The sequence below is a fragment of the Arvicola amphibius genome, chromosome 14 (assembly GCF_903992535.2).
Source record: "Arvicola amphibius chromosome 14, mArvAmp1.2, whole genome shotgun sequence".
Classification (NCBI taxonomy): domain Eukaryota; kingdom Metazoa; phylum Chordata; class Mammalia; order Rodentia; family Cricetidae; genus Arvicola; species Arvicola amphibius.
Genome location: NC_052060.1, coordinates 47512521 through 47537996, shown reverse-complemented (window position 1 = coordinate 47537996; position 25476 = coordinate 47512521). Strand labels below are relative to the sequence as shown.

Below are 25476 nucleotides of genomic sequence, written 5' to 3'. Positions count from 1 at the left end.
TTGGACAGGCACGGGGAAACTAGCTGGCTAAAGGATGACTCAGGATTGCTGGCAAGTTGGGGCAAAGATCAGGATATAGATCTAGTCAAGCCTTCTCCTTCAGTCGTGGCAGTAACCACTGAGGATGGAATTTTCTAACTAAAGCCATTGTCTATCCCCTCTTTCAAGGTTCCAGGATATCTCAGGTAAGGAGAAAGAGAAATTACTGTTAGTATTTCGAATAAATTATCAAGAAAATTGTGAGTACTAGGAATTAATGACATAGAAACTTGGATGAATGAAAGCAATTCATCAAAAATAGCAATAGGTTCAGTCAATAAATACTTTTTCTATGTGTGTCCATACCTGTGATAATGTTTGTATATGTCCAGGTATACATGTATCTGCTTTTATTCCTTATATACTGTCCACCTTATTTTTGTAAGTCTATCACTGACCTGAGCCTTTCCCATTAGGCTGAGGATCCCCAGGGATCAACCTGCTTCTACCACTGCAGGGCTGGCATTACAAGCATATACTATCATGCATGGTGTTACTTTACATGGGTCTTGGAGCTTGAACTAGGGTCTTCTCGCTTTGTGGTAAGCAACTTATAGATGAAACCTTCTCTCCAGTCCTTAAAAAATGAATATTAGATTTTCAGATAAGATTCTGTAAGCTTTAGCAAGCCGACTTCTAAGGTGCAGTTATTTCTTCTGTAAGTGCCTTAAGCAGGATATTTTATCTGTTCCGTGCTCTTTCCCGTGGAAAGAAAGTTCAAGAGACCCTCCTTAAAGCCTGATTTCACCCGAAGGTTACACTGGAAAAAAATAAACTCCAGCTTCTGACACTAGTATTATTTTCACTTTGAAGTGGGCATTTTTAAACTGGAAGGCACAGCGGATGCACGGTTACTGTGCAAATGGCAACATTGCCATAGCAACACAGTCTCTAATGTTGTTCTCAAAAGCCCGGTTTGGGTATCAAGTAACCTAGATGAAGGATGTCCTTGGTTACCTATTTCTTATTGTAGCCTCTGGGTGGGCATGAGGGGCAGGACTTTCTCAAGATTTAAGGACAAGCGTGTTTGCACACACACACACACACACACACACAGACAAACACAGACAAATATGTATGCAGTTACATATTGACATACATGCATATTTTATTAAATCACATTAATCAATGCTTTTGACTTAGGGAAAAGAGAAACACTGGATGACAAAAGCCCTTGTTCTTAATGCTAATTTGAGGACAATGTTTTCATTGCTTTAAAAACTCTCAATGTACATAATTTTACAATTTTTTTGTTTTTTCCTAATAAAACACCACTCTTTAAAACTGAACTGAAACATTTCATGGTTCCTTGCCTTAACAATCATGTTGTAGCCATATTTGGTCAGTAAATACATGCTACTTTATTTTTCTATGTAATATGCAATTTAGGCAGTAGAAATGTGCTGTAGTTGGGATTGCCAACATATACAAAGAGCTTATAATGTTGAAAGCATGAAAGTGATATTTGCAAATATTAGAATTATAAAAAGTGAACAAAAACAATTCCAGAATGAAGTCTAAAAAAATGACAGGCACCCACTTTTGTTTGTAAATTTGGAAAACAGTATGTGCAGAGGCCAGGTTTGTACACAGCATAGGAGCTCAAGACATCTGCCTAGCAGGGGCCCATCTGTGACATCAAAGGGATGTAAAGAGCAGCAACTCCAGTCCTGGAGCTCCCACTAAACTTTATCTTGTAATTGCAGCTGAGGTTATGTCAGCCACATTAACTTGTGTTGAAGACTGATTTCAGTCAGTGTGAAATAAAGATTAATCAACTGTAAATAGTAATGGGCAAAGAGTAGTCAGAAGCATCTAATTCAGGATAACTGGTTTTTCTCATGATTATCGCAATTATTCTCTTGTGAACCTAACAGATTGACTCTGGGAAAACCCTCTTCTACTAGATGGATCCTTATCAATTTTCTATTTTGATTTACCCAGCCCTTGGGCCAGCTTCATACTGCAAAGAAAATAAAACCCTGCTTGTTTCTGGTACTGAAATGAGTACCTCTGAGAAGGAAGTCAAATGAAAAATTGACTTATATTCCAAAATCATTTATCTTCATTGGCAGGCAACTGTATATATACATAGATGTCTCTGTGCTTGCATAGGCAATATACCCATGATTCACATTTAAAAAGTCATGGAATGAGATTGAAATACATTTTCCATTTTTATGCATCATGTACATAAAGTTAAACAAAACCCACATAGACTCATTTTAAAATGTTTGCTCTATTAATTAGGGCAGAGTTTAAGACGATTATGGAGAATAACAAATAACATGATGTGTATGCAGGATGTACAAAATAACTCCTAACAGAAGACTGAGATGTTTAATGTATTTGTCAAATCACCTATTCATGAAATAATACAGATAAATCCACCATCAGAACATTTGCCAAATTTCAGTGACCGAAATTTTTTAGGTTACGTAGCTATACTCTCCCAAAACAGATGCTTATTGACCATTTCTTGTATTTGAAGCCTTATACTTCTAACTTCTGAAGAAAATTCTTTTGCAAATAATGAACCATAAAATCTCATTCTTATGTATCTTAAGAGACAGATGATAGATGATAGATAGATAGATAGACAGACAGACAGACAGACAGACAGATAGATAGATAGATAGATATGGGAAAATATACATTTTTCTTTTTCGAGACAGGGTTTCTTAGTAGCTATGGAGCCAGTCCTGGAAATTGCTCTGTAGACTAGGATGATCTCAAGCTCTGCCTCTCTCTCTCAAGTGTTGGGATTAAAGGTGTGTACCAATACCACCTGGCAAAAGTATATAATTCTTACATAAATAAGATTTATGATAAATCATGTTTTATACATCAAAAGAGTTAAATATTGATGCTCTCTTATAGACTAAGCTATATTTCATACAATTATGATGCAGGAGCAAATAAAAATGGAATAAGTATAAGCAAGAGAAATGATGCATCTATGTAAACTCCCTGAATAACCTTCTTTAAGAAGGAGAAGGATTTTGACAGAGTCAGGAGGCAGGAAGCTGTTCTGAAGAATAAATCATTCATCATATATTTATTACCCTACATATCTAACACCAAGTAACTATGGATATGAAACTGTAAAAAAAGCTATTACTCTTGATTTCATGGATCATACTCCAGATGAAGACGAAAGAAAAATTGGAAAAGTGCACAAGACAAGTATTGTCTTTCAAGCATTAAAAATTACTCAGAGGATAGAATTTGACCAGACTAACTTTGTGAAGTTCCATGTGACATAGTAAGTCCAAGAAGTCAAAATAATAGAAAATCTTTTACACTCAATTTATCGATGAGCCTGGAGCATGCTAAAATTTCCTAAGCTAAAGAAAACAACTCCCACAGTTCCCCTAAGTTGAAATCCTTATTCTAAGACATAGATTTGGAACTTAAGAGAGCACGTATAATCTATTACAATTCATACAATCCCACTCACTTCCCTTGACAACATCACAGCCGCATTTCTCTGTCACCTCCCAGTGTGGCAGTAAGGCACATTTTGACTTTCACATGCTGAGATACATATGCTATGGTCTATACAGACCACATCATATTCAAGTTCCTCTTAAAGTATGCACTGAAACCCGATTTCCTAGGGAAAGGGATTAGAGTGAGGGAGGGGCATTTAGGAGGTGGTTAGGTCAACTGTGTGGCTCTCAGGAAGGAGACTGCTGTCCTTAGAAATGACAGTTTGGTTAGGTACCACCTGTGAGAAACCTGTCAATCAACACACATCCTGTCTTTCCTCAATTTTATCTTGGACTTCCTAGCTTGTGGTTCTGAGAAATAACTTTCAATTGTTATAAACTACGCCAACTATGGTGTTTTGTTATAGCAGATCAAGCTGACTGAGATAACTTTATAATTTTCCCTGAAGGGGAATAGAATTAGTTTGGCACTTAAGAAAATGCTCAACTGCACTGTTTTTTTATTTATTTTACAAAATAGCATCTACTAAGGTAATTCAATGAACATCTATAGGAGAAAACACCAAGCTGTCCTATCGCATAGAAGATGTGCTAGATAGAATCTATTGGGTCGAGACGAGGGAGTTTGGTGAGAAACTTGTTAGCTAGAAGACTATAAAGTCTCTCCAGGAATATGTGATTTATGACGTAGACAAAGGAAAGGCATTCTAGATTTTAATTTTGTTTACATTTTTATTTACTGAGTGTGTATACATTTGTCTATATGGATGCACACGTGTGTATACACGGTATGTGGGGAGGCACCTGTGGCAAAAGACACACTTGGAGGTCAAGGACTAACTTTGCAGTCATTTCTCTCCACACACTTTTAGGAGGTCTAAAGGGACAGAATGCATATAGCCAATTTTTATGGCAAATACCCTTTCTCACAAAGCAATCTTGCTGACGCACATTGTAGACTTTTATAAGACAGCAGTCAGTTGCTGCTATGATTAAGACCTAGACTGACCTGGGGATTGGACTGTTGAAGAGATACAATGTGTAAATCTAAAAATGTGTCCACTCAAGTAATCTAATAGATACATAGAGGTTTATACTCAGTGGGTAGAAACAAGAATTTAAAATAGCAGGCTTTCAGTCATAGAGAATCACCTTCTTCAGTTTTTCCCCTTAAATAAAGGCCTGCATTGTCTTAAAAGGATAAAAGAGCTTGAATAAGTAGAAAGGGGTTCAGAATTCTATAAGCTGGGAGGCAGAGGAAGAAAAATCGTGAGTTCAAGGTCAGTTAGGAATGTATACTAAGTTCTAAGCTAGGATGGAGTACTTAGCCCCTTCGTAAAAATAAATAAATACAAAAGCATGAACCAGAAGACTAATTAGGGGGTGATGAAGTACTTGATTATCTTGTTGGTTGGTAAAGTAAGGAAGAAGCTAAAATTACTGGTTATGGTACTAGATGAAGAGCTGAAATGCATCAAGAAATAAGACCATAAGAGAGAAAGAACTATTTAAAACTTGGGTGGACCCAGTGTGTCCGCATGGGCTGCAGGTGAGTTTTGGAATAGAATCAAGCTATTTGAATGTTTACCCAGGTAGAATTTTTTTTATATTAGCTTTCTTTTTTCTTGTTAGTGCTCAGTGTTTGCTAGTTGTCCAAAAAGATACCTTTGAAAATAACAATAAATCAAATCTCAAGCACAAGTTAACACTATTATACTGAAGAATCACAAAGGACTGTTTGCAGAAGAGCAGTGTAACACAAGGAAAGCAGGTGGAAGTGTGAAGAACACACAACAGCTGCCATTCCATGATGGTGCTGGGGACTGAACACAAAGAAATTGTCGTGAGCTGGAGGGAACCTCCAAGTTCCAGGCTTGATGGAATCACTGCTCCATTCAGTCAAGAGAGAAAGGAAGCCTGCGGTGACATCCTGCTTCTGTTTCCTCCTCATTGTGTAATGTGGGGGAAATTAGCTTCTGAAAGGGAATGCACCAGATGAAAGGAAAGACACATGATGAAGTAATCCCACATTTACTCTGAGTAGGGTATTATAAGAGGTTCTTTATTTTATGGGAGACTCACAGACTGCAAGGGGAATAGGAATGGAATCCAGCACCTAGGTGTGAGGAGAGAGAGAGAGAGAGAGAGAGAGAGAGAGAGAGAGAGAGAGAGAGAGAGAGAGAGAGAGAGAGGCCCAACGTGATCCAGTCTCTCAAAGGCCATTGGCTGATGAAGGTTTCCCATCAAGCTTCTTTCTCCTATTGAGGCTCAGTTTTTTCATAAAACTTTATTCATAAAACAAACCCAGAAACCATATCATATAAGATTTATTGGATGGTCAAAGAGCATAAGACATACAACATGAACTGTAAGGTTCACAGTACCTTTTTTGTTGCTATGTTGATCTTATAGATATTTTCAGCTAATTTGAGAATAAAGATGAAAGAAGAAAATATCAGAGATTATTCAAATTTAAAAGCCATGGTGGCTTCTTAACTTCCTTGCTTCTTCATGGAAGAAAAATATTTGCTTTCACGTGGCACATTTTGGTACCATGGAAACAAGGGCTGAAAAGACTTCAAGTAAATAGAAAGCACCCAGCTGAGCCCAGGCTCTTCTTTAAAATCCAGCCATAAAATTTTGATCAGACCGACATTTCTATATGATTTGGGGACTGAAGAAATGGCTCAGTGGTTAAGAACACTTGATATTTTTGCAGAGGGCCCGGGTTTGATTCTTGGCACCCATATGGCAGCTCACAGCTATTTGTAGCTCCAATTCTAGAGGATTAGATCCTTTTTTCTGGTCCACACAGGCACTGCATGCAGGTGGTGCCCATCTATACAGGCAGGGAAAGCACTCATACACACAAAATCAACATAAATATGTATTTCAAAGTGATTTTGATGGGTATCTAGAAATATATTACTGTATCACCAGACCAAGAATTTCTGAATATTGAATACTATAAACTACATTTGTCTTTCCTTTGGAGTCTTAGTCAAATGAAAGAAATGTAATTTGGTTTCCATGACGAATAACAAACAGCAAGTATCGTGAGGGTATTTAATCAGTAGACTTCATTTTGATCAATGATATGACTTTGCTAAGTGGGTGAAAATAATCATTTGCTTCACACTTTAGAGGATGAGGGACCACAGAATGACTTCAGAATTTAAGAGATATTTTGTCTGTTTGATTTTGTTTGAAACTGTGTCTTATGCTGTACCCTAGGGTGACCTTGAACTCACATGGTTTACCAGACTTGCTTTGAACTTATTGAAATCTTGCCTCAGCCTTCTGAATGCTGGATTACAGGTATAAGCCACATCGGTGCTGTATTTTGGGTATAAGGCACTGAGTGCTGGATTGCAGATGTAAGGTACTTAGTTGAATAGAGGGAGAATGGATCATACGAGCAAGGGGGTGGGGTCAAGATCACGATTGGAAAAACCACAGAGACAGCTGATGCAAGCTCAGGGAAGCTCATGAACTCTGGACTGACAGCTGGGGAACCTGTAAGGGATCAAACTAGACCCTCTCAAGGTGGGTGACAGTTATGTGTCTTGATTGATGGGGGAGGGGCCTGGCAGTGTTATCAGGACATATATAGGGTGCACAAAGTGGCTTTTTGGAGCCCATTCCCTATGATGGGATATATTGCTCAGCCTTGATACAAGCGGGGAGAGACTTGATCCTGTCTCAACTTGGTATACCAGACTTTGTTGATTCCCCACTGGAGTGGATGGTGAGTGGAAGGGGGAGAGGTAGGAGGGCTGGAGAAGGGTAGGGAGGGAGAAGTGGGGCTAATATGTAAAATTAAAAAATTAAAAAAGAGACTTCGTAAAATGTTTATTAATTTTTCAATGTGAAGTGTCTTTAATAGAGACTTTCTTAAATGCAATTAATTATTCTTATTTGCCAGGAAATATGATCATTACTAAATATATTTGCATATGTTTTTCTAAGGAGATATATATAAAAATGAATGTACTTGCAATGTCTTTAGTCTGTTTTAAAGATACTAAGAATATATCCTTGTTTTTCAATGTATTTCAATATAGTATATTTTAATATTTTTTGCTATCAAAACCCACCATGGTTCCCTCAAAATAATATTAGATTGCTAAAGTTCAGAGCTGAGAACCCAAGTTGCAGATGATTCATTTTTTTATGGAAACACACAGGCAAAGAAAGAAAACCCACAGAGAATTCTATTCCCGTTTCACTCTTTGAGTTTTTGGTTTTGGAGGATAGCAAAGAACTCTAATATAAGAGACCAAGACATTTCAACACAGTTTGTCCAGAGTGAAGATTTATGACAGCAGGAAGGAGATGCAATAAAGTGGCGTGGGCTGTTTAGACGGTTTCATTATTTATGATGAAAATAATATATTCACAGGGACTGAAAAAAGTAGAACAATAAAAGTCTCACCTCATCATCCTAGATTCTGAGCTGTCAACTTCTTGGTGTGCATTTATGCAGAAGATTTCACTTTCTATAAAAAAACATGTGTATCTTCTTTGTACAATGGCAATACCTACCACGAGAGTATTGTGTTCTGTGTTTTAGATTTTGTTCAATTTTATCTGAGAGAATTTTGCACAGCTTCACATGTGGAAAAACTTCACTTTAAAAAGACATTATAGTAATGTCTTTTTACTAAGAACGAACATAATCAAGGGCTCATGGTGGGAAGCTGGCAAACGGCAAATCTTTGTGACATTCAGAATTTTACTGGTAGGAAGTCCCTAGACTCATTTACTTACAGGAAGAGTGTGTATGTATTTCAATATTGGTGCCTTCTTCAAACAGGCATTCCAATTTGTGCCCCAGTAAAAAAGTCTTTAATTCATGTTTTGAACTAGATAACATCTCCTTACATGCTTACTTATAATTAGCATATTTTCCTATAATTCCATGATCAAACACTGATCTATTTTTTGGGGGTGATGGTACATTTTCTTAAATGTAATTTAAAAGATATTTACATAGTAACAAAGTTATCTCTTTGACTTATATTCATCAATGTTAATAAAGTTTTTAAAAGTGCTCTCTTTGGCTCTGTTTGTGATATTTTAAAATTCAATTTCAAAATGGTTTTCTATACGACATTTTGATTTTGTGTTTTAATTTAAAAGGCTTGGCTGTCCCATTACTAAAACCTAATAACAAACCAAAAATAATAACAAACCAAAAATGGCCAAAATGTTGATAGTGATGATAATGGTGGCGACAATGGTGGTGATGGTGATGTCAACCTCTAAAATCTAAATCATTCTAAATAATGAAATACAATCCATGTTTTGCATATCAATTTCTTTCCCTTCCAGCCTCCTTCCTAATTATTCCAGTGCCTGTATTAATCAACAAATTTTTAACTTGTTAAAACAGTCATTATCACATTCAGATAGTCCTTAGGTGCTTTAGTAGTTTATCAAATTAGAACTGTTCATCTGTGTTTTGTCTTCTGTGAATATCAAGTTCCTTTCAATGTCTTTTATTTTCTGTTTATAAAGATTCATCGATTGTGCTTCTATTTCAGATTTCACCCGGCTTTTGTTAGAATTTATTCTTTTTAAATCATGGTAATCTTACAGAATCACTTATAAATACTAGATACCTCAAAATATTTGTGCCGTTTATTCAAGAAGATATACACATGTTTGTGTTTTGTTCACACAAAAATTTTTAAATGAGTAGAATTTGAAATATTTTTTTTCTAAAAGGTTGGTGTGTATCTCAGTGATGGAGCCCATGCTCAGCATGCATGAGGTCTTGGGTCTATCTCCAGTATCACAAAAACCAACCAACCAACAAACATTTACCTTATAATTTCTTAACTTTATATCTATACATTTTCTTTTACGTTGATATCCGAAGTAACATGCCTCATTATATTTGAATTTGAATTGTTTATATCCATATAGAAAAATTAATGAATTATAGTATTTTAACCAGCTAATTTTGTGAATTCTCAATCTCTGTAAATTTTCTTTGAAACTGACTGTTTTCCATGTGTACAAAATTATGTCATAAATAATAGCTTCTGCTTTCTTTATAACTTTTATGCTTCTTAATGATTTATGTTATCTAAAACACTTGTTAACATGTTGGAATGATTCACTCAGTTCCAGTTCTGTTTTTTTCTATATGTGCCTAGCATGGCAACATGAAGATGGCTGCTAATGCTCCTTCAACGTTTCACTTGGAAATAAAGGTCAACAAAATTATACTGCATTTGATTCTCTCTCTGATCTCAGATACTGGAACTCACAAATCATTCCTGTATATTCACATATATATCCTGAATTTGAATGAAAATGTGTAATCATTTTTAGTTTTTTGTTACTTGAAAGGTAATTTTTATTGATATACATAAAATTAATTTTGTGTGTAGTACATAGAAAACCAATATTTATATAAGTGTCTTTCTCACTTTCTTGCTCTCTCTCTTTGCTACTTAGTGAGAAGTTATCAGGAGTGCTGAATATCAGAGCATTATTTTTATTTATAATCTTCCTCTTTAATTACTAAAGACAAGGCTAAATACATTGTGATACCATGCACTCATCATTAAAAACCTTTGTATTTGAAATCTTTACAGATAAATGAGCTGAAGTCAATAAAATTCAGTTCATTTGGGATTTTTCAACATCTGGTAGAGTTATTTTCTCAGTAATTAGAGGGAGAGGTGAGTCATTTTCCTGATGTAGTCTTGCACATGATTAGATATTGGTTGTTTCTATAGTCAGCAGCTTAAATTCAGTGACCATACTGATTAAATAATGAAGAAAAGGTATATAGAGCTTCTGCTTCATTTCCCGACACCACGTATTATCTGTAAATCTATGTTCCACATGTTCCTTAGAGTAGCCTCCTCTCAGTCTGCTCAATAGCCTCGTCTCCATCCTAAATTATCATCTTTTCAAATGATATTATTTCTGGAGACATTGAAAAGAGTACCTGTCATGTTCTGGTCTCTCCTTTTTTCAGATTAAGTCAACACTTAGGCACAACTAAGCATTATTTACAATTATGAATACCTGAATCTGTTATATGTATACACACACACACACACATATATACACACTTGTGAAAGATGTAAAAGTATTTTCCATTTCGGCCAATTAATTTCCATTTAGCTTGGAAATGTTGGATAATAAACTCATAACATCTACAATATATACCTTAAGATCATAATATCATAGATCTAGATTTGAACATTTAAAATGCTATTCTCCCTACTGGAAATGAAAAACACTTAAGCCATAGAAGCATGGTATCTATCTTTCTAATTCAAGAGATATATAAGAGATAATGTTTACATCTTGAAAATTTCATTGATTGCTAATTTTCAAAGAATAAATTAAAATGATACATGAAGTAATATTAAATTTATATGTGGATCAACATTGGGCAGTGATGTCAACAAGCACAACACATTCCATACTCCTGGATTTCAGGATATTTATCTTTGACTACCATTCAAGGGAAATTCAAAGTCATTATACACTAAGTCATTTAATATTAATTCACTCTATTGGTTCCCCATTTTGTATCTTACTGAATAGTCATGTATTCCAACAAAAAAACAGCATTTATTCTTCATGGCTTACTTTGCATTATATGGGATGAGAGCATTAATTATTAAACCTAACTCAAAGCCTTTTGCCAAAGGATAACAACTGCATTTTCAGTTTTGCTACCTGAAGCAGAATTATGAAAACAGCATAGTGGAGTGAGTGAACCCTGTACCACAATCCCAAACTCACCGGAGGTTTCGTCTACTCTCTCATCCACTACGTGGTCCTTCTGGTGAACCCACTCACTGTTACACTTGAAATAGATCTGGGTGGCAGGGCTTGCTTTACAGTACAGGTTCACGGGCTTATTCTTCACAATGTAAGCTTCTTCAGGCTCAATGAGGAAGTGTGGCAATGGCTCAGGTGGGTCAGATGGAAAGGTTTCTGGTAGTTCATGAAAGAAGTCATCATCTGGTAAAGGAATAGAAAGTGGAAAAGGTCAAAATATAGTAACTTGACTTTTCATTGCTATTTGTTTTTAAGAAAATGGTTAACATAAACTCAACCATGGGAAAAATAAGGCATACTGTAAGAAGTAGTTAGCAAACTGGAAAATGAACCTTAGTGTCTTGTCACCTACAGAAGCTATAATATTCACAATATAATATGTATTTCCCAGGGTTCCTATTAACAATTGAAACAAGAGACTGAAGAAATGGATCAGTGATTAAAAGCAATTACTGCTCTTCCAGAAGATATTGGTTCAATTCTCAGCATCCACATGGTGATTAATAAACTGTAACTACAGTTCATGAGAATCTGATGCCCTCTTCTGGCCTCTGATGCACACTCCATACATGGTGCACAGATACACAAGCAAGCACAGCACCATCAAATAATAAATAAATACTGAAACAAACAGAAACCACTTCTATTAGTGATATAAGGCTTGAAGCAAACTTTAAATCCTTTGTAAATGTTTGAGAAAAAGCAAAAATATTAATGAAAGTTCAGATTCAAATTGATCATTATTTTCAAAAGATGCATTTGACACATTCAGAAGAAAATATTCACTGAGACTAAAATTGTATACGCACTGGAAATGGGAATGAGCATCAAGCTGGCTACTGGTGTAGCTGTGGTAAAATGTTATCCGGTATAATTTTGAAATTGTACTTCATATGTTTTATGGTATCATGTGACTATTAGAAAATAGCTTAACCTCCTCATAAACAAACCCCATTTTTATAGTTTAGAAAATTGTCAACTGTGTTACCCCACTCTGATCTTTATATATCACTGAATAAATCTCATCTAAAACCATTGGAGAGTTTTGTACACTTTGAAGTCTTTTTGTATTTCTTAACTTGAATTCCACATGATTCTAAGCTTCAAAAGTCATATATGCTTGTTTAAAAAACCTAGTAATTCTTTTTTTTGGTTTTTCGAGACAGGGTTTCCCTGCCTGTAGTTTCTAGAGCCTGTCCTGGAACTAGCTCTTGTAGACCAGGCTGGCCTCGAACTCAGAGATCCGCCTGCCTCTGCCTCCCGAGTGCTGGGGTTAAAGGCGTGGGCCACCACCACCTGGCTTCTAGTAATTCTTTATAACAATATAAAAGTCTTTCCATTATATTGTTATGCATGATAATTTTCTTTCTAGGAGGGGCAGAAACGAACAAACTATAGATAGTCCACAAATACGATAATATTGCATGTTAAAATTCATGGGTCAAAGGTGAAAAATGTTCATCACAAGACCTCTGAAGTACTCTGTGAAGTAGGACACAGATGATGTGATATTGGTATTTAGAGACTGGCTGCACAGACATTACCTTAAAACTCATTATATTATGCATTCAGTAGCTATCCCATTTTTGGGAGCTAGCCATTGGTGAAGTGGACATCTGTCCACTAAGAAATCTGGCCTGCGACTTTTCTCATCTAGGTCATGGAATAGCTTTCAAATAGTAATGACACCCAGTCATTGCCAATCTGTTTTGCAGTAAAAATTGGCTTTACTTGAATCACAGGCAAAAGTAGTTTTTGAAACTGCTTAGCCATAGACAATTCCTGAATTGTGGAAATGACGCCTGCTGTAGCTTGGCATTCTTTCTTACTTCAATTCCTTGATATACTTTCTTCCGGCAAGGCATCATTTCCAGTTTTTCCGCTGTAGACAAACAAGGATACACACTGCCAGTTCACTAAAGAATAACCTTGTTTATATCAATTTCAGCTCTACTAGTCAATATGCGAGACCACTCAAGACCCATCAAATAAACAGAGCCAGAAAAGCAAAGGGACAAGGGACTGAACTATTGACAGATCCGTCTGCACAAATCTGATGCCTTGAATGTCCTACCCATTTCTTCTATCATTTTCCAGAGTACTTCCTTTTATATGCGAGGATGTACTAGGCTGGTAATCAATACAGCTCTACAGCATGCCACACACAAATTCTACTGAAGTACAGCTCTTGTTTCATTATTATTCATGAAAGCAAACAAGACAGTAACTCTATTTCACTTTCCTTTCGGATTGTGTTTGCTTACATACAAACGTGGAAGTGTAGTTAAAACTACACATTCACTCAAGTATGTAAAAGGTTAAAGTGAAGCTTGTTCCCTTAAAAGAACTGATGGCAAAGTACTAGCTAACTATACACATCTATTTTATTCAGTAATGTAGCATAAGTATTTGCATGTTCTTATCCCATAGAAAAATCCCCAAGATACTAAAAATCAGTTACATCACCTTGTCAAAAACATGCACCTGTTTAGTCTCATTATTTTAATGACTGAGAATATGGATACTAATGGAAGATCAGAAAAATCACATATACATTTTCAAGCTAAAAGAAGCTCGGTGACGTGCCAGCAGGAAAAGTGATGATTTTAATGACTATCTGAACAAACTAATTGGGCATTTCCTTAATTTTGTGTTTTACCATAATGTAACCATTACAAGTGAAAGAAATTTGCCCATGTCTTGGCATAGTATTGATTTGTTAACACTTGAAATGAAATATAATAAGAAATCATTTCCGCCATTTGAAATAACATTTTCTTCATTTGATAAAACTTGTGTTTCTATTCCACATAATTATTATTTCCACAGAATTCATTTCTTAGTGTTCCTCTAGAGAGTTGACTTAACAAACAATAGTCCATAAACTTAATGTTTCTTATGGTGTCCATATTGAAAATTCCAATTCATAGCCTAGATGAAATCACATTAAACATTTGTTCTTATTTCTAATACTCAGTGCAAGTACAGAAATAATAATTGGCTAAAAAAATCCAAGACCTTGAGTTAGTAGCTACATGGAGTGGGATAAATAGGATGAAAGAAACAGGCTGAATGGTAACTTCTAGGTTTTATACTACCCAGTTTAAAGAAACTGTTAATAATTTTGAAATATACAGCTAATCTTTAATACTAGAATGGAAATAACCTGAAGATGAAGACTATATTGTGTTCATTTTAATTTTTATGTTTTGAAAGTTTTTAAAAACATGTGTGTGTGTGTGTGTGTGTGTGTGTGCACCTGCATGAGTTTATGTGCATACATGTGTGTATGTACCTATGGTAGCCAGAGGGTATCATAGCTCCTATGTGTGTGTGCCTACATGAGTTTGTGTGCACAAATGTGTGTATGTACCTATGGCAGCCAGAGGGTATCATAGCTCCTGTGTGTGTGTGCCTGCATGAGTTTGTGTGCACACATGTGTGTATGTACCTATGGCAGCCAGAGGGTATCTTAGCCCCTGAAACTGGAGTAACAGGTGGTTGTGTGAGGCCGAATGTGGGTTCTGGGAATACACAGAGGACCTGCTGAATAATTTGTGTGGCCAATACAGAACAAAAAACATCAAGGATCCTAGTTAAAATATATGAAGATTTCTGAGAGAATGGCAGAAGAACATTAAATGAGGCCTTGGTCACTGAGGTCAGATTCATCAAGAATCAAACCCTACTTACAGATGAAATGAAGTGGGCAATATTCCCCCCAAAGTCTGTACAGACATGACACCATTACTAGTGGACATTCATGCTGAAATTTATCGGGAATTTCACATATTTTAAAGTATATTGAGCATTTTCTAGAAGGCAGGGAAGTTTAGACTGAGAAACCCAGGCTCTAGTAAGTTGCTGGCCGTTGATGGTATGTGCATTTTGTGTCCATATCTTTCCACAGTAAGAGCACCCATGCCATACAGAGGCCAGTCCTTCAGAAACAACAGGCCAGCTCTGCTCTGAGCTGATAGACTACTTACTGATATCACTTCTTAGAGCCTTGCTGACTTTCCTATACAAACAAACCAGCTTGCAGATACTGTTAAGGTCAGATTATAAAACTTGAAGCAATAAAAGGATGACCCCAAGTTTTCATCCCACAGGGAGATCAGTAATTCCATCCCCTCACCACTTCATAGCTAAAGATTTGGAGGTGATGTCATGGTGACAATAGGAATAGCTTTAGATTTCAACTTATTTTGGGCAATATGTTTAAATTATTCTAAGTTATTACTTTTTATAAAATGTATACTTCAACTTGAAGTTTTAATGCACCAATTTGTGAAAAATGACTTGAATAAAGAAATTGTTAAATAAGGTCTTATGAGTAGTTTATTGATATTAACAAAGTAAAATTATTATGGTGATTTACTTCTATATATTACATTCAGCTAGCCCTGACTTTTTTGTGGATTCAGCAGTATAATTCATTTTATTTTCTAACATTTGACTTAATTTTCCTCTTTCTACCATTACTAAATAATGGTATTCCAGAGGCAGTGCTGTTTTTGTAAATCTTAGCATTTTTGCTTCTATTATTTCATAAGGCTTTGTCTTCTTCATTTATATACAGGAGGGGAAAGCTGTGCATCATGTATTATCTTTATAGACTTTCATTCTTCCTAATTCTTGACAGGAAAATATTATGCTATGATCATCAGTCTTGGAAGCTTTAGGTTGCTGGTTTTATTGCTGTATCAAGGCCTAATTTTCATCAACTCAATACATAAGTTTCTACATTTCTGAATCACAAGACTTAAACTGTTATTGCTCAGAGCATAAAATATAGGACCATTATCTCTTTGTCTGAGACTTGAAGCATATTCTTCTAAAATGGAATTTGCTTCCAAAGAACTTGAGAGCAATTTAAAATGAATGACTGGAAAGCTAATTTTATCTGCATTTGGCCACCCATCCATCAGAGGGATAATGCATGATACATTATCAAAAAAGCAGCTGGAATTAACTGTTTGAATAAGACTCTAGGCTATTTTTAATATTTAGATTAAAATATTCTTTGGAAGACAAAGGCTATGGTCTATGTATCAAAAAACATATCATTTGATTCATCCTTTAAATTCAAATAGTTGAATCAACAATGCCTTGAGTCTATTACATATTTTGGATGTACTGAATATTTCTAACTTCAAAGGAAAAACTTTTTACTTTCAAAGATATATTTTCCAAACTACGTCCTTCTATTACTAGGCATGATACAAAGTTAACATGTTATTTGACATTCAGCTACTTCTGAACAGAAGGGCTCTCTTATGCCCCAGGTAAGTTCTCCTAATCTCTGGGTTTCTTTCTATGAATACCTCTTGATCTCTTACTCACCTCCTCTCTTATCTAAGTTCTACTGTGCACTTGAACAATAGTTTGTAGTTATTCCTAAGGAAATTCCACAGGATAACACAGAAATGTATAGGAATTATTTCATAAACGAATATCATGGGAGTGAGAAGAAATATATGTACCAAAAGGTATCTCTGTGTGTTTGCATGTGTGTGGTGTGTGTGTACACACACTGAGGGCATGAAGTGTGCATTTATTAATATGTATATGTTTATGTGGATGTGCATTCACATGTGGGAATAGAAAGCAGAAGATGTTGGGTATATTTGATCACCTTCCACTAGTTTTGAGGCAGGATCTTCCAGTGAACCTGAAGCTCATAAATTTGACGGGGTTGGATAACTACTGAGCTTCAGGGATCTGCCAGTCTCAGCTGCTGCTAACTCTGGGGTTAAGGCACATCTGTGTATGTGTGCACGTGTGGTGTGTGTTCAGGAGATTTGAATTCAGTTCTTCATTTTTGAACTGTAGGCACTTTACTGACTGAGCTGTTAATAGCATCAGCTTCCAAAGGCATAACTCAAATGCTTATAAGTACAAATATAATTCTAATATATAAAATCTTATTTTGTATCCAAATTTTAATACCATCTATCAGGAGCTGTACCTAGTTTTGGACTAAGTGAATTCTTCCATGAAATGTTGAAGGTTAAGTCTAATATGGTGTGAGTGGGAAATTTTACAGTATATCTGACTTTATTGTCTTCATCTATTGTATGCGCAACACACTGAAGTATTACATCATTCTTCCCATTTATAAGCCTCTTCTTCCTTGGGGACTTTGCACTCACACTATATTGCTTCCTGTCCTATGTCTTTGACCTTCCACTTTCTCCTTTGCTTCTTAAATACAGCCAGATAGTTCTAAAAGTTTCTCCTTTAGTCTTTCCCTCGGGCATCTCATCACACCAGTGGCGTCAATTATCAGATCATGTCACACACATAACCTTCCCCTCTGTTTCCTTTCCTTAAACTGCTCCTCCCCCCCCTCCGGTGCCTTTGTATTGACTGAAAATGAAATCAGAATCTTATCCAGGCCAACAAGGACCTGCCTGATCTTATTGCTTCTGCCCTCAATGTCTCCTGTCTTAGCCCCCTGTCCTCTTGCCAACACGTAGAGACAGACGTCCTGGCACTGGAATCTTCATTACACCACACTCATACACACTCATGCACTTGCACTTTATTTGAAGGGCATTTTTTTTCCTTCTTGCCTTGAAGGTTACAGCTCAATTTGTCTCCCAGGCAAAAAAAGAATCAAGACCAAAAATATTCAAATAAATGACTCTCTCTAAGAAGGAATTTCTATCTGATTTCTTCTTCTCATCTGTTATTTATTATTATTATTATTATTATTATTATTATTATTATTATTATTACTCTCTGTTAGTATCACAAATTAACTTGTTCACTAAGCTGATTTCCCCATTTGCACATAACTCCAAGCTCTATCAAATTAAGATAGCTTCCATTTTTCTCAACACTGTGTCCACAGCATTGACATTGGATGGACAATCTTTCCCCTAAAACTAACCTAATTTTTAAAATCAGCTTTTTCAATTTTAATTACAACATTATTTTCACAGTTAAAATAAGGTTCCTTATTAAGGTATTATAAACAAATTAAAAAACAGAGTCCTTCACTTTTTATTTGGATTATGTAAGAGTCTCAGTCCTAATTCTACTTGTACTAGTCGGCTTGTCATTGCTGTTGACAAAATACCAGAAAGAACAAGTTAAAAGGAAAAAAGTTTATTTTAGCTTATGGCTTGAGAGCTCACATACCTAACCTGGTGCATGGTCATTTTTATCCATCACCATGGGACTCCGTTGACTCTGTTCATCTCATGGCAACCAGGAAGCAAACAGCCTGAGAGGAAATTTCAGGCTGCTGACAAGAAAGCCACTTCCAACCAGGTTTCCAGTCCTAATTCCTGTCAACTATGTGTCACCTAAATTTCTCATGTTTCCTCATAGTACACCAAGTCAGGAGACCCTAATGGAAAAGATGGCTCTGTCACTCTCTCCTCTAAGCACTGCTGCATTTGAGACCAAGCCAAAGCAGAGGCATTTCAGATCCACACCAGAAAAGCAATCATGACTATAAAAGTGTGAATGTTCCAGGATTAAAGTAGAATTGCTACAGCTTCTGTTGGAATGTCCGAGTGCTCCACAGAATATGGCTCCACACTCATTCAATATCCAGCTAATTTAGCACCACTCCTCCACATTGGAATGTGGGGATTCTGTATCCCCCCAAAAGAGTTTATAAGTTTGTTCTGACGTCCACATACTTCATGCCTTACAATCCACATTCAGAATTGATTCCTCAATGTCTGCTTCAATTCCATTAAAAAATTCATTTTTAATCTCAAATATAACCATCCCTAAATTGCAAATTGCATAATGCAATTTAATGGGTCAATGATTTTATTTCATGTCACAGCTACCATCTCTAAGGTTTTAAAACTTTCTATTGAAGTGAATTCATCTATAGCTGGTGACTTCAAGAACTACAAAGAACATTATGTGTTATAAGGCAACATTTGGTGTCATCTACAGCAATGTCAACATAAACAATGCATACATCTTTAACTGCTATAGATTATTTCATGTTTTTACAACACCACAGACCAGGAAACTTCAAATGCCTGTAACCTAGATTCAGGAAATTTTAATAATATTCTCAAAACTCTGTGTGGGTATGTATTTGTGTGTGTGTGTGTGTGTACTTGTGCATATATATGTGTATGATTATACTATGTTTAGAAGGTTAAGCGAAAATAGTAGAGACAAATAACACCAAATTGAAAATGTTATAATATTGGAAAATATTTAAAAAGTGGGGATCTGTGGTTAATAAGAGTACTCAGTGTATGTGCTATAGTGGTAACTCTTGAAACTAACACATTGGAATATGACTACATGATTTATCATGCATATTAAAAGATATGACAATGAAAATCTGAGATTTTCCATACATATGAAAATTCTCCTTACAGACTTTTTTATTCTCTCACACATTACACCCAGCCTGCAGTTCCCCCACCTCCCAGTCTGTCCCTCAACTTTAAGTAGTTATTCTTTCAATCTAGTAAATGTCATTTTTTTTGTTGTTTTTTCAAGACTGGGTTTCTCTGTGGCTTGGAGCCTGTCCTGGAACTAGCTCTTGTAGACCAGGCTGGTCTCGAACTCACAGAGATCTGCCTGCCTCTGCCTCCCGAGTGCTGGGATTAAAGGCGTGCGCCACCACTGCCCACCTAGTAAATGTTATCTTTAAGTCCACATGGCAGTTCATGAGCAAAGAAAACATCAAAACTTAAAATAAACTACTACTGATTTCCTTTTTCTTCTTTTTCACTTCTTACAAAAACACTTTCAACTAGTGCTTCTCTGTGTGTGGCTTATGTGATTGACAGACCTCACACTTTCTCTGTGTCTGATTCTATTGCAGTACTTTTTCCCAAATATTTCAAAGTCTCATAAGCGGTTTCCTTTGCCTCCTGCAGTCTGGCTGTTACTCCCTAAAGTACTATGGTTCCTCACTTCCTGTCAGTATGGTATACAAAAGTCACAATAATCAATTGTTTGTTTATCACTCTACACGTGATTCTTGCAGATAATTCATCTGGTAGTTTTATTTATGGTGTTTCAATTTTTAAAATTTATGTCTCTTTTTGAGATTATAATATAATTACATCATTTACCCTTCCCGATCCTCCTTCCAAACACCAAAGACTGAACCCTTGTTCTTCTTCAAAATCATCTTTTATTAATTGTTGTGTGTCTGTGTGTTGAGTGTTGACTTCCTTAATAAATATTGTTTTTTTAATGTTACTCCTCTTTCATTATTAAAATTACATTAAGGAATTTTTGGTAAACAGAATTTTACAAAACCCCCATGCTTTGGTTACTGATTTACACAGAACATTCTCTGAATGCTTGGAGTTGTTATTTACAAGAAACTTGTTTACATTACAAACCTGTTATGTCCCAACTACAATTCTGCAATTTTAACATAAGTTCACCTTATTATAAGAAGAACCTCCACCTGGCGATAGATGAAGAAAATGACAGAGTCCCACATTGGAGCACCGGACTGAGCTCCCAAGGTCCTGATGAGGAGCAGAAGGAGAGAGAACATGAGAAAGAAAGTCAGGACCGTGAGGGAACCTCCACCTGGCGATAGATGAAGAAAATGACTGAGCCCCACATTGGAGCACTGGACTGAGCTCCCAAGGTCCTGATGAGGAGCAGAAGGAGAGAGAACATGAGGGAGAAAGTCAGGAACGTGAGGGGTGTGTTCACTCATGGAGACAGTGGGACAGAACTAATGGGAGATCACCAACTCCAGTTGGAATGGGACTGATGGATCATGCGACCAAACCCGTCTCTCTGAATGTGGCCAACAGTGGGGGCTGACTGAGAAGCAAAGGACAATGGCGCTGGGCTCTGATTCTTCTGCATGGACGGGCTCTGTGGGAGCCTTCTCAGCTTGGTCGATCACCTTCCTGGACCAGGGGGGAATTGGGAGGACCTTGGTCTTAATATAGAGTAGGGAACCCTGATGGCTCCTTGGCCTGGAGAGGGAGGGAGGGGAGGTATGGGTGGAGATGAGGGGAGGGAAGGGGGAGGAGGAGGGGAGGGAAGGGGGAGGAGGAGGGGAGGAGATGGAAATTTTTAAATATAAAAAAATAAACCATGAAGAAAAAAAAAACCAAAAAACAAAAAAACATAAGTTCACATTTCCAGTGTTGAAGGCAAAGCAGTGCTACACATTTATGGGCTTTGTGAAGTTTCTACAACACTCAAATTTCTACAGATGTTTTATAGTAAAAGCAAACACATTGCAGCTGTTAGCAACAGCATTGCTATCCTGAGCTCCAGGTAGTTATACTATAAATTTATATATTTGGACATTTCTAGACCACAGTGTTTCTGCAGCTGGCACTGTAATTAGAGGAAAGAGTTAATTCTGCTGATGAGCAAGACTGAGTGTGAAGCACACGTTGGTTGTGAACCTCTGCCTTTGCCTCAGATATGTGTGGACGGAACCAGTGGCATTCTTGTACTCAATGAAGCATAAAATGTACTGACGTGAAGGACAATATGCCCGAGAGACTGTAGAAGATGGAAAGGGTAAGGATCACCTCCAGCACACTGTTAATGTCTCTCAATGTCACCTCCCCTGCCACTGGAAATCAGAATGCTTGACACCCGGACACCAAATTATTAAAGCTTCAAGCAGTGACACTTCCTTCTCCATGTGAGGCCTGGCTTCTACTGGACACTTTGCTCTCAGGGTCCCTTCAGGCTCCTTGATCTTTACTCCACCCTTAACCTCCATAACTAATTAAATCTGCAGAACTCTTTGGTGAAAATAGTTTCCTTCGAAGTTTTCATTTGGTGTCCCCTCTGGGCAATTTTTTTTTTGTCACTTTAGTTCAGCCTGCCCTCTTTACATGAAGTTTAAAGAGGTGAGCTATTTTTATAAGATAAAAAAAGAAAAGAAAACAACCTCTTTGAAGATCTAAATCTACCTTGACGCTTCACATAGGAACTAGCATGTAAGATTTGACAAACACTTAAGTCACAAAATATTAACTTTAGAATTTACATATAAACAAAAAGTTCCAAGAACTCTGATCTTATTTAAAGTAGTTATAATTTTAAGACTTATTGTCTGGAAGCAGTTTTATTTGGGATCTAATTAAATTCTGCACCAAAAAAACTGAACAACAAAAATCAACCAACCACAAAAAAAAAAAAAAAAAAACCAACAAAAAACCAAAAAAACTAACTAATACAGCTGGGCTTATCTTCAGAAAGTTTGTTTAAGAAATCATATTAGATCTCAGAATTAAGCAGTACCATTAATGTTATTTTCTATTTAGAAAGGACAAAAGTGGAGATGAAGAAAACAGAGTTAATTCTCATAATATGGTCTCAATCATTGTTTTCTTTCTAGAAATAACATAAAATCTTCTAAAGTAGTCAAGCACTTTAGGTCTACTTCCACATCTTACAAGTAATCCTTCAAAATGATGTATTTATTTAATAATTTAACAAACAGGTATATAGAGTCTTGGGCAGCTCACAGATAACCTAGGTCTATCACAGGCAACTATCCCTAGGATTCTCAGTGATGCCAAGTGAACTGTTTCTCAGCTTAGTAATTGCTGCATTGTATTCAGAACAGGCAAAGGTAGTGTTCCTATGTTTTGCTTTTGAGATACAGTCTCAGAGACAAAGCTCAATCTACCCTGGAGCTTACTATGTAACACAGACTGCTCTCAAATTCATGATCCTCCTGCTTCAGCCTCTTAAGTGCTAGGTTGAAAAGCATGTACCATCATGCCTGACAATAAGAAATGTTTCATTTTCAGCCTAGTTTGAGATACAACTTTTAAAATACCATAGATGAATGGATACTTAGGTATTAAGCATTTGTGCATTCCTCCAAGACAATTTCTACCTGTGACAGAGGAACTAGGAAAGGAACCTAGATATTTCTGGCTTGGTAAACATGACTGAGTTACAGAGGACATTGCCTTTCATATCCTGGAAATGTATTTAAGAAGAAAATTCTCTGGCAATACATTGTTCTGCAATATTAACAGCACTACTAAACAAACATCCATAAAGCACTTACAAAATGCCAGGCACTCCATTATGGATTTTACATATATTCTTTCATTTATTTCCCATAGTAGCACCATGGGTAATATCATTATCTACATTCTAAACATGAAAATAGTGGCAGAGAAATTAATTAACTTGCCGTTATATACACAGCTAATAAACACCAGAAATAGCTCCTGACTATCAGTTAGTACAGAGGCTTAGAGGACTACCTGATGTGTCATCCACTTTATTAGTTATAGACAAAAATGAGAACTATACCCCAAACTCCCACATATCCATGTTTTCTGGTCTCCTCAGAGATATCAGTAATTATTGTTATTATTGTTTTTTCATTTGTATAATTTTCTAATTTTATGAACATTTTGCATACACTGCTTTTAAATGCCTATCAAATTTGATTTGGGAGATGGAAAGACAGTTATTTCTGAAGCTGAGTGATTGCATCTCATTTATAGGAGCACAGTTCAGTTCCCAGCACCCATGTTGTATGGCCTACAGTATAGCCTGCAATGCCTGCTCTAGGGGATCCAACTCTCTCTTCTGGCCTTCTAGTGTACACAATTTTATTTTAAAATAAAAATGTAATGTGCCTATTAAATGGAAGAATTAGCAAATCAAATAATGTTCACGATATAGAAAAAAACAATATGACATTGTCTGGAATATGTCTAGCAACCCATAAATCATTTGCTGTTCCACAGAGTTATGCATTAACACTGGTAAAATTACCATCAAATAAATTCTAATAAACTGAGACAACGTGAAAAAAAATAAAAGAAACTGGGGTAGAGGAGGATGATTTGTGGCATGACAGGGTCACTGAGGATCTGGCCCTGGCCTTTTGTGATGTGGGAGGAGAACATGTTTGGACACTGTCCATTTTCCTTTCTCAAGTCTCTAAAAGAGTTGATTACTTTTGCTAATACAGAGGAACTGGCTATTTGTGGGGCGGGAGATTGGACAGCTTTTCATATTAAGGGGGCATTCTATCAAAAGGCACTCATGTCGAGAAAATATACGTCTTTTTAGGAAAGCATATCCTTCCTGCTTCCACTTCAGTAAACTCGAGGAGTGAAAACACATTTGTGAGTGCAGCAAGTTCATCGACATTAGCAGCATATCATTTCCCCAAAGTTTGAAAGAGCAACAGATTGATTTCAAGGTTCACAGCGGGACAGGGCAAGCCAGCATGGCTCACATGTCTTTCCGAAACAATATAAATCCATAGAGCTATTTCAAGGTCTCATGAAGAGGTGACAAATGGCTGGATTTGGTTACACACTTCCTTCTGTGGGGATGATTTCATCCACCCCTTTTAAAGAAGTCAGACTGATTTGTTGTTTTCATGCTCTGGTTTTCTTCAAATCTAATTTAAATGAGCAGGTTGATTTCAAGGCAGGTCTCTTAACTCCCTCTTCTTCCGCTTGGGTTCAACTCAAGTTCTTGTGAAATCATTATCCTCTCTCTACCTTCAAGATGGACTGCCTCAAAACTAAATTACAAAGTAAACAAAATAAAGTTAAGCCTGTGTTCCTCAAGGGTATGCTGCTTGTGCAGATGCAGGCACAGAATCACACGGCCCCTGTGAAAGTGTCTCCTCCAAGGCATGGTCTTTCTGCATATCCTAAGCCTATGACTCTCTGAAGCACACAGAGCCCCTCAGGTCAGAGAGCCACTTAACTCTCCCACAGAAAGAGCCACATCCAAATCAAAGCAGACAATCTCCTTTCAAAAGCTGGAAGTGTGAAAGGAAGAGGGCAATAATAGGGATTTGCTTGTCTTGGAGATCACTGCCAGTCCTTCAGGGAGAGCACTGCCTGTAAGATCTGTCAAGCAAACCAAGCTCCCTGTTCTTCATACATTGAAAAATCAACTAAATATCACCGAGTCAAAGACTCTAAAAATACTCTCTTGTTGCTCACTATCAATTTAACTGTTTACTTCTGGTTCTTCCATATTCTCAGAGAATCATGATACATATCTAATATGAGGAAACAACTTCTATATCACCCATTACCTACAAATCTGACTCTTCCCAGGCATGGCCAGGTAAGGGGAAAATATCACCCTATATTCATTATTACATAGTAATCACAAATCTCTGAGAGCTCCCACAGTTTCATCGTCTGCTAAGTGGGGAGTAGGGGAAGTGTGCTTCTTT

General features: G+C 36.6%; 1 protein-coding gene across 1 annotated transcript in view; it reads right to left on the bottom strand.

The window, feature by feature from the left end:
* Positions 1-25476, bottom strand: part of Unc5c (unc-5 netrin receptor C) — a 331978-nt gene that overhangs the window by 126464 nt on the left and 180038 nt on the right. The window contains exon 2 of the mRNA XM_038311663.1: positions 11268-11489. Within this exon, the coding sequence (XP_038167591.1) occupies positions 11268-11489 (222 nt within the window). The remainder of the gene's footprint in view (positions 1-11267; positions 11490-25476) is intronic.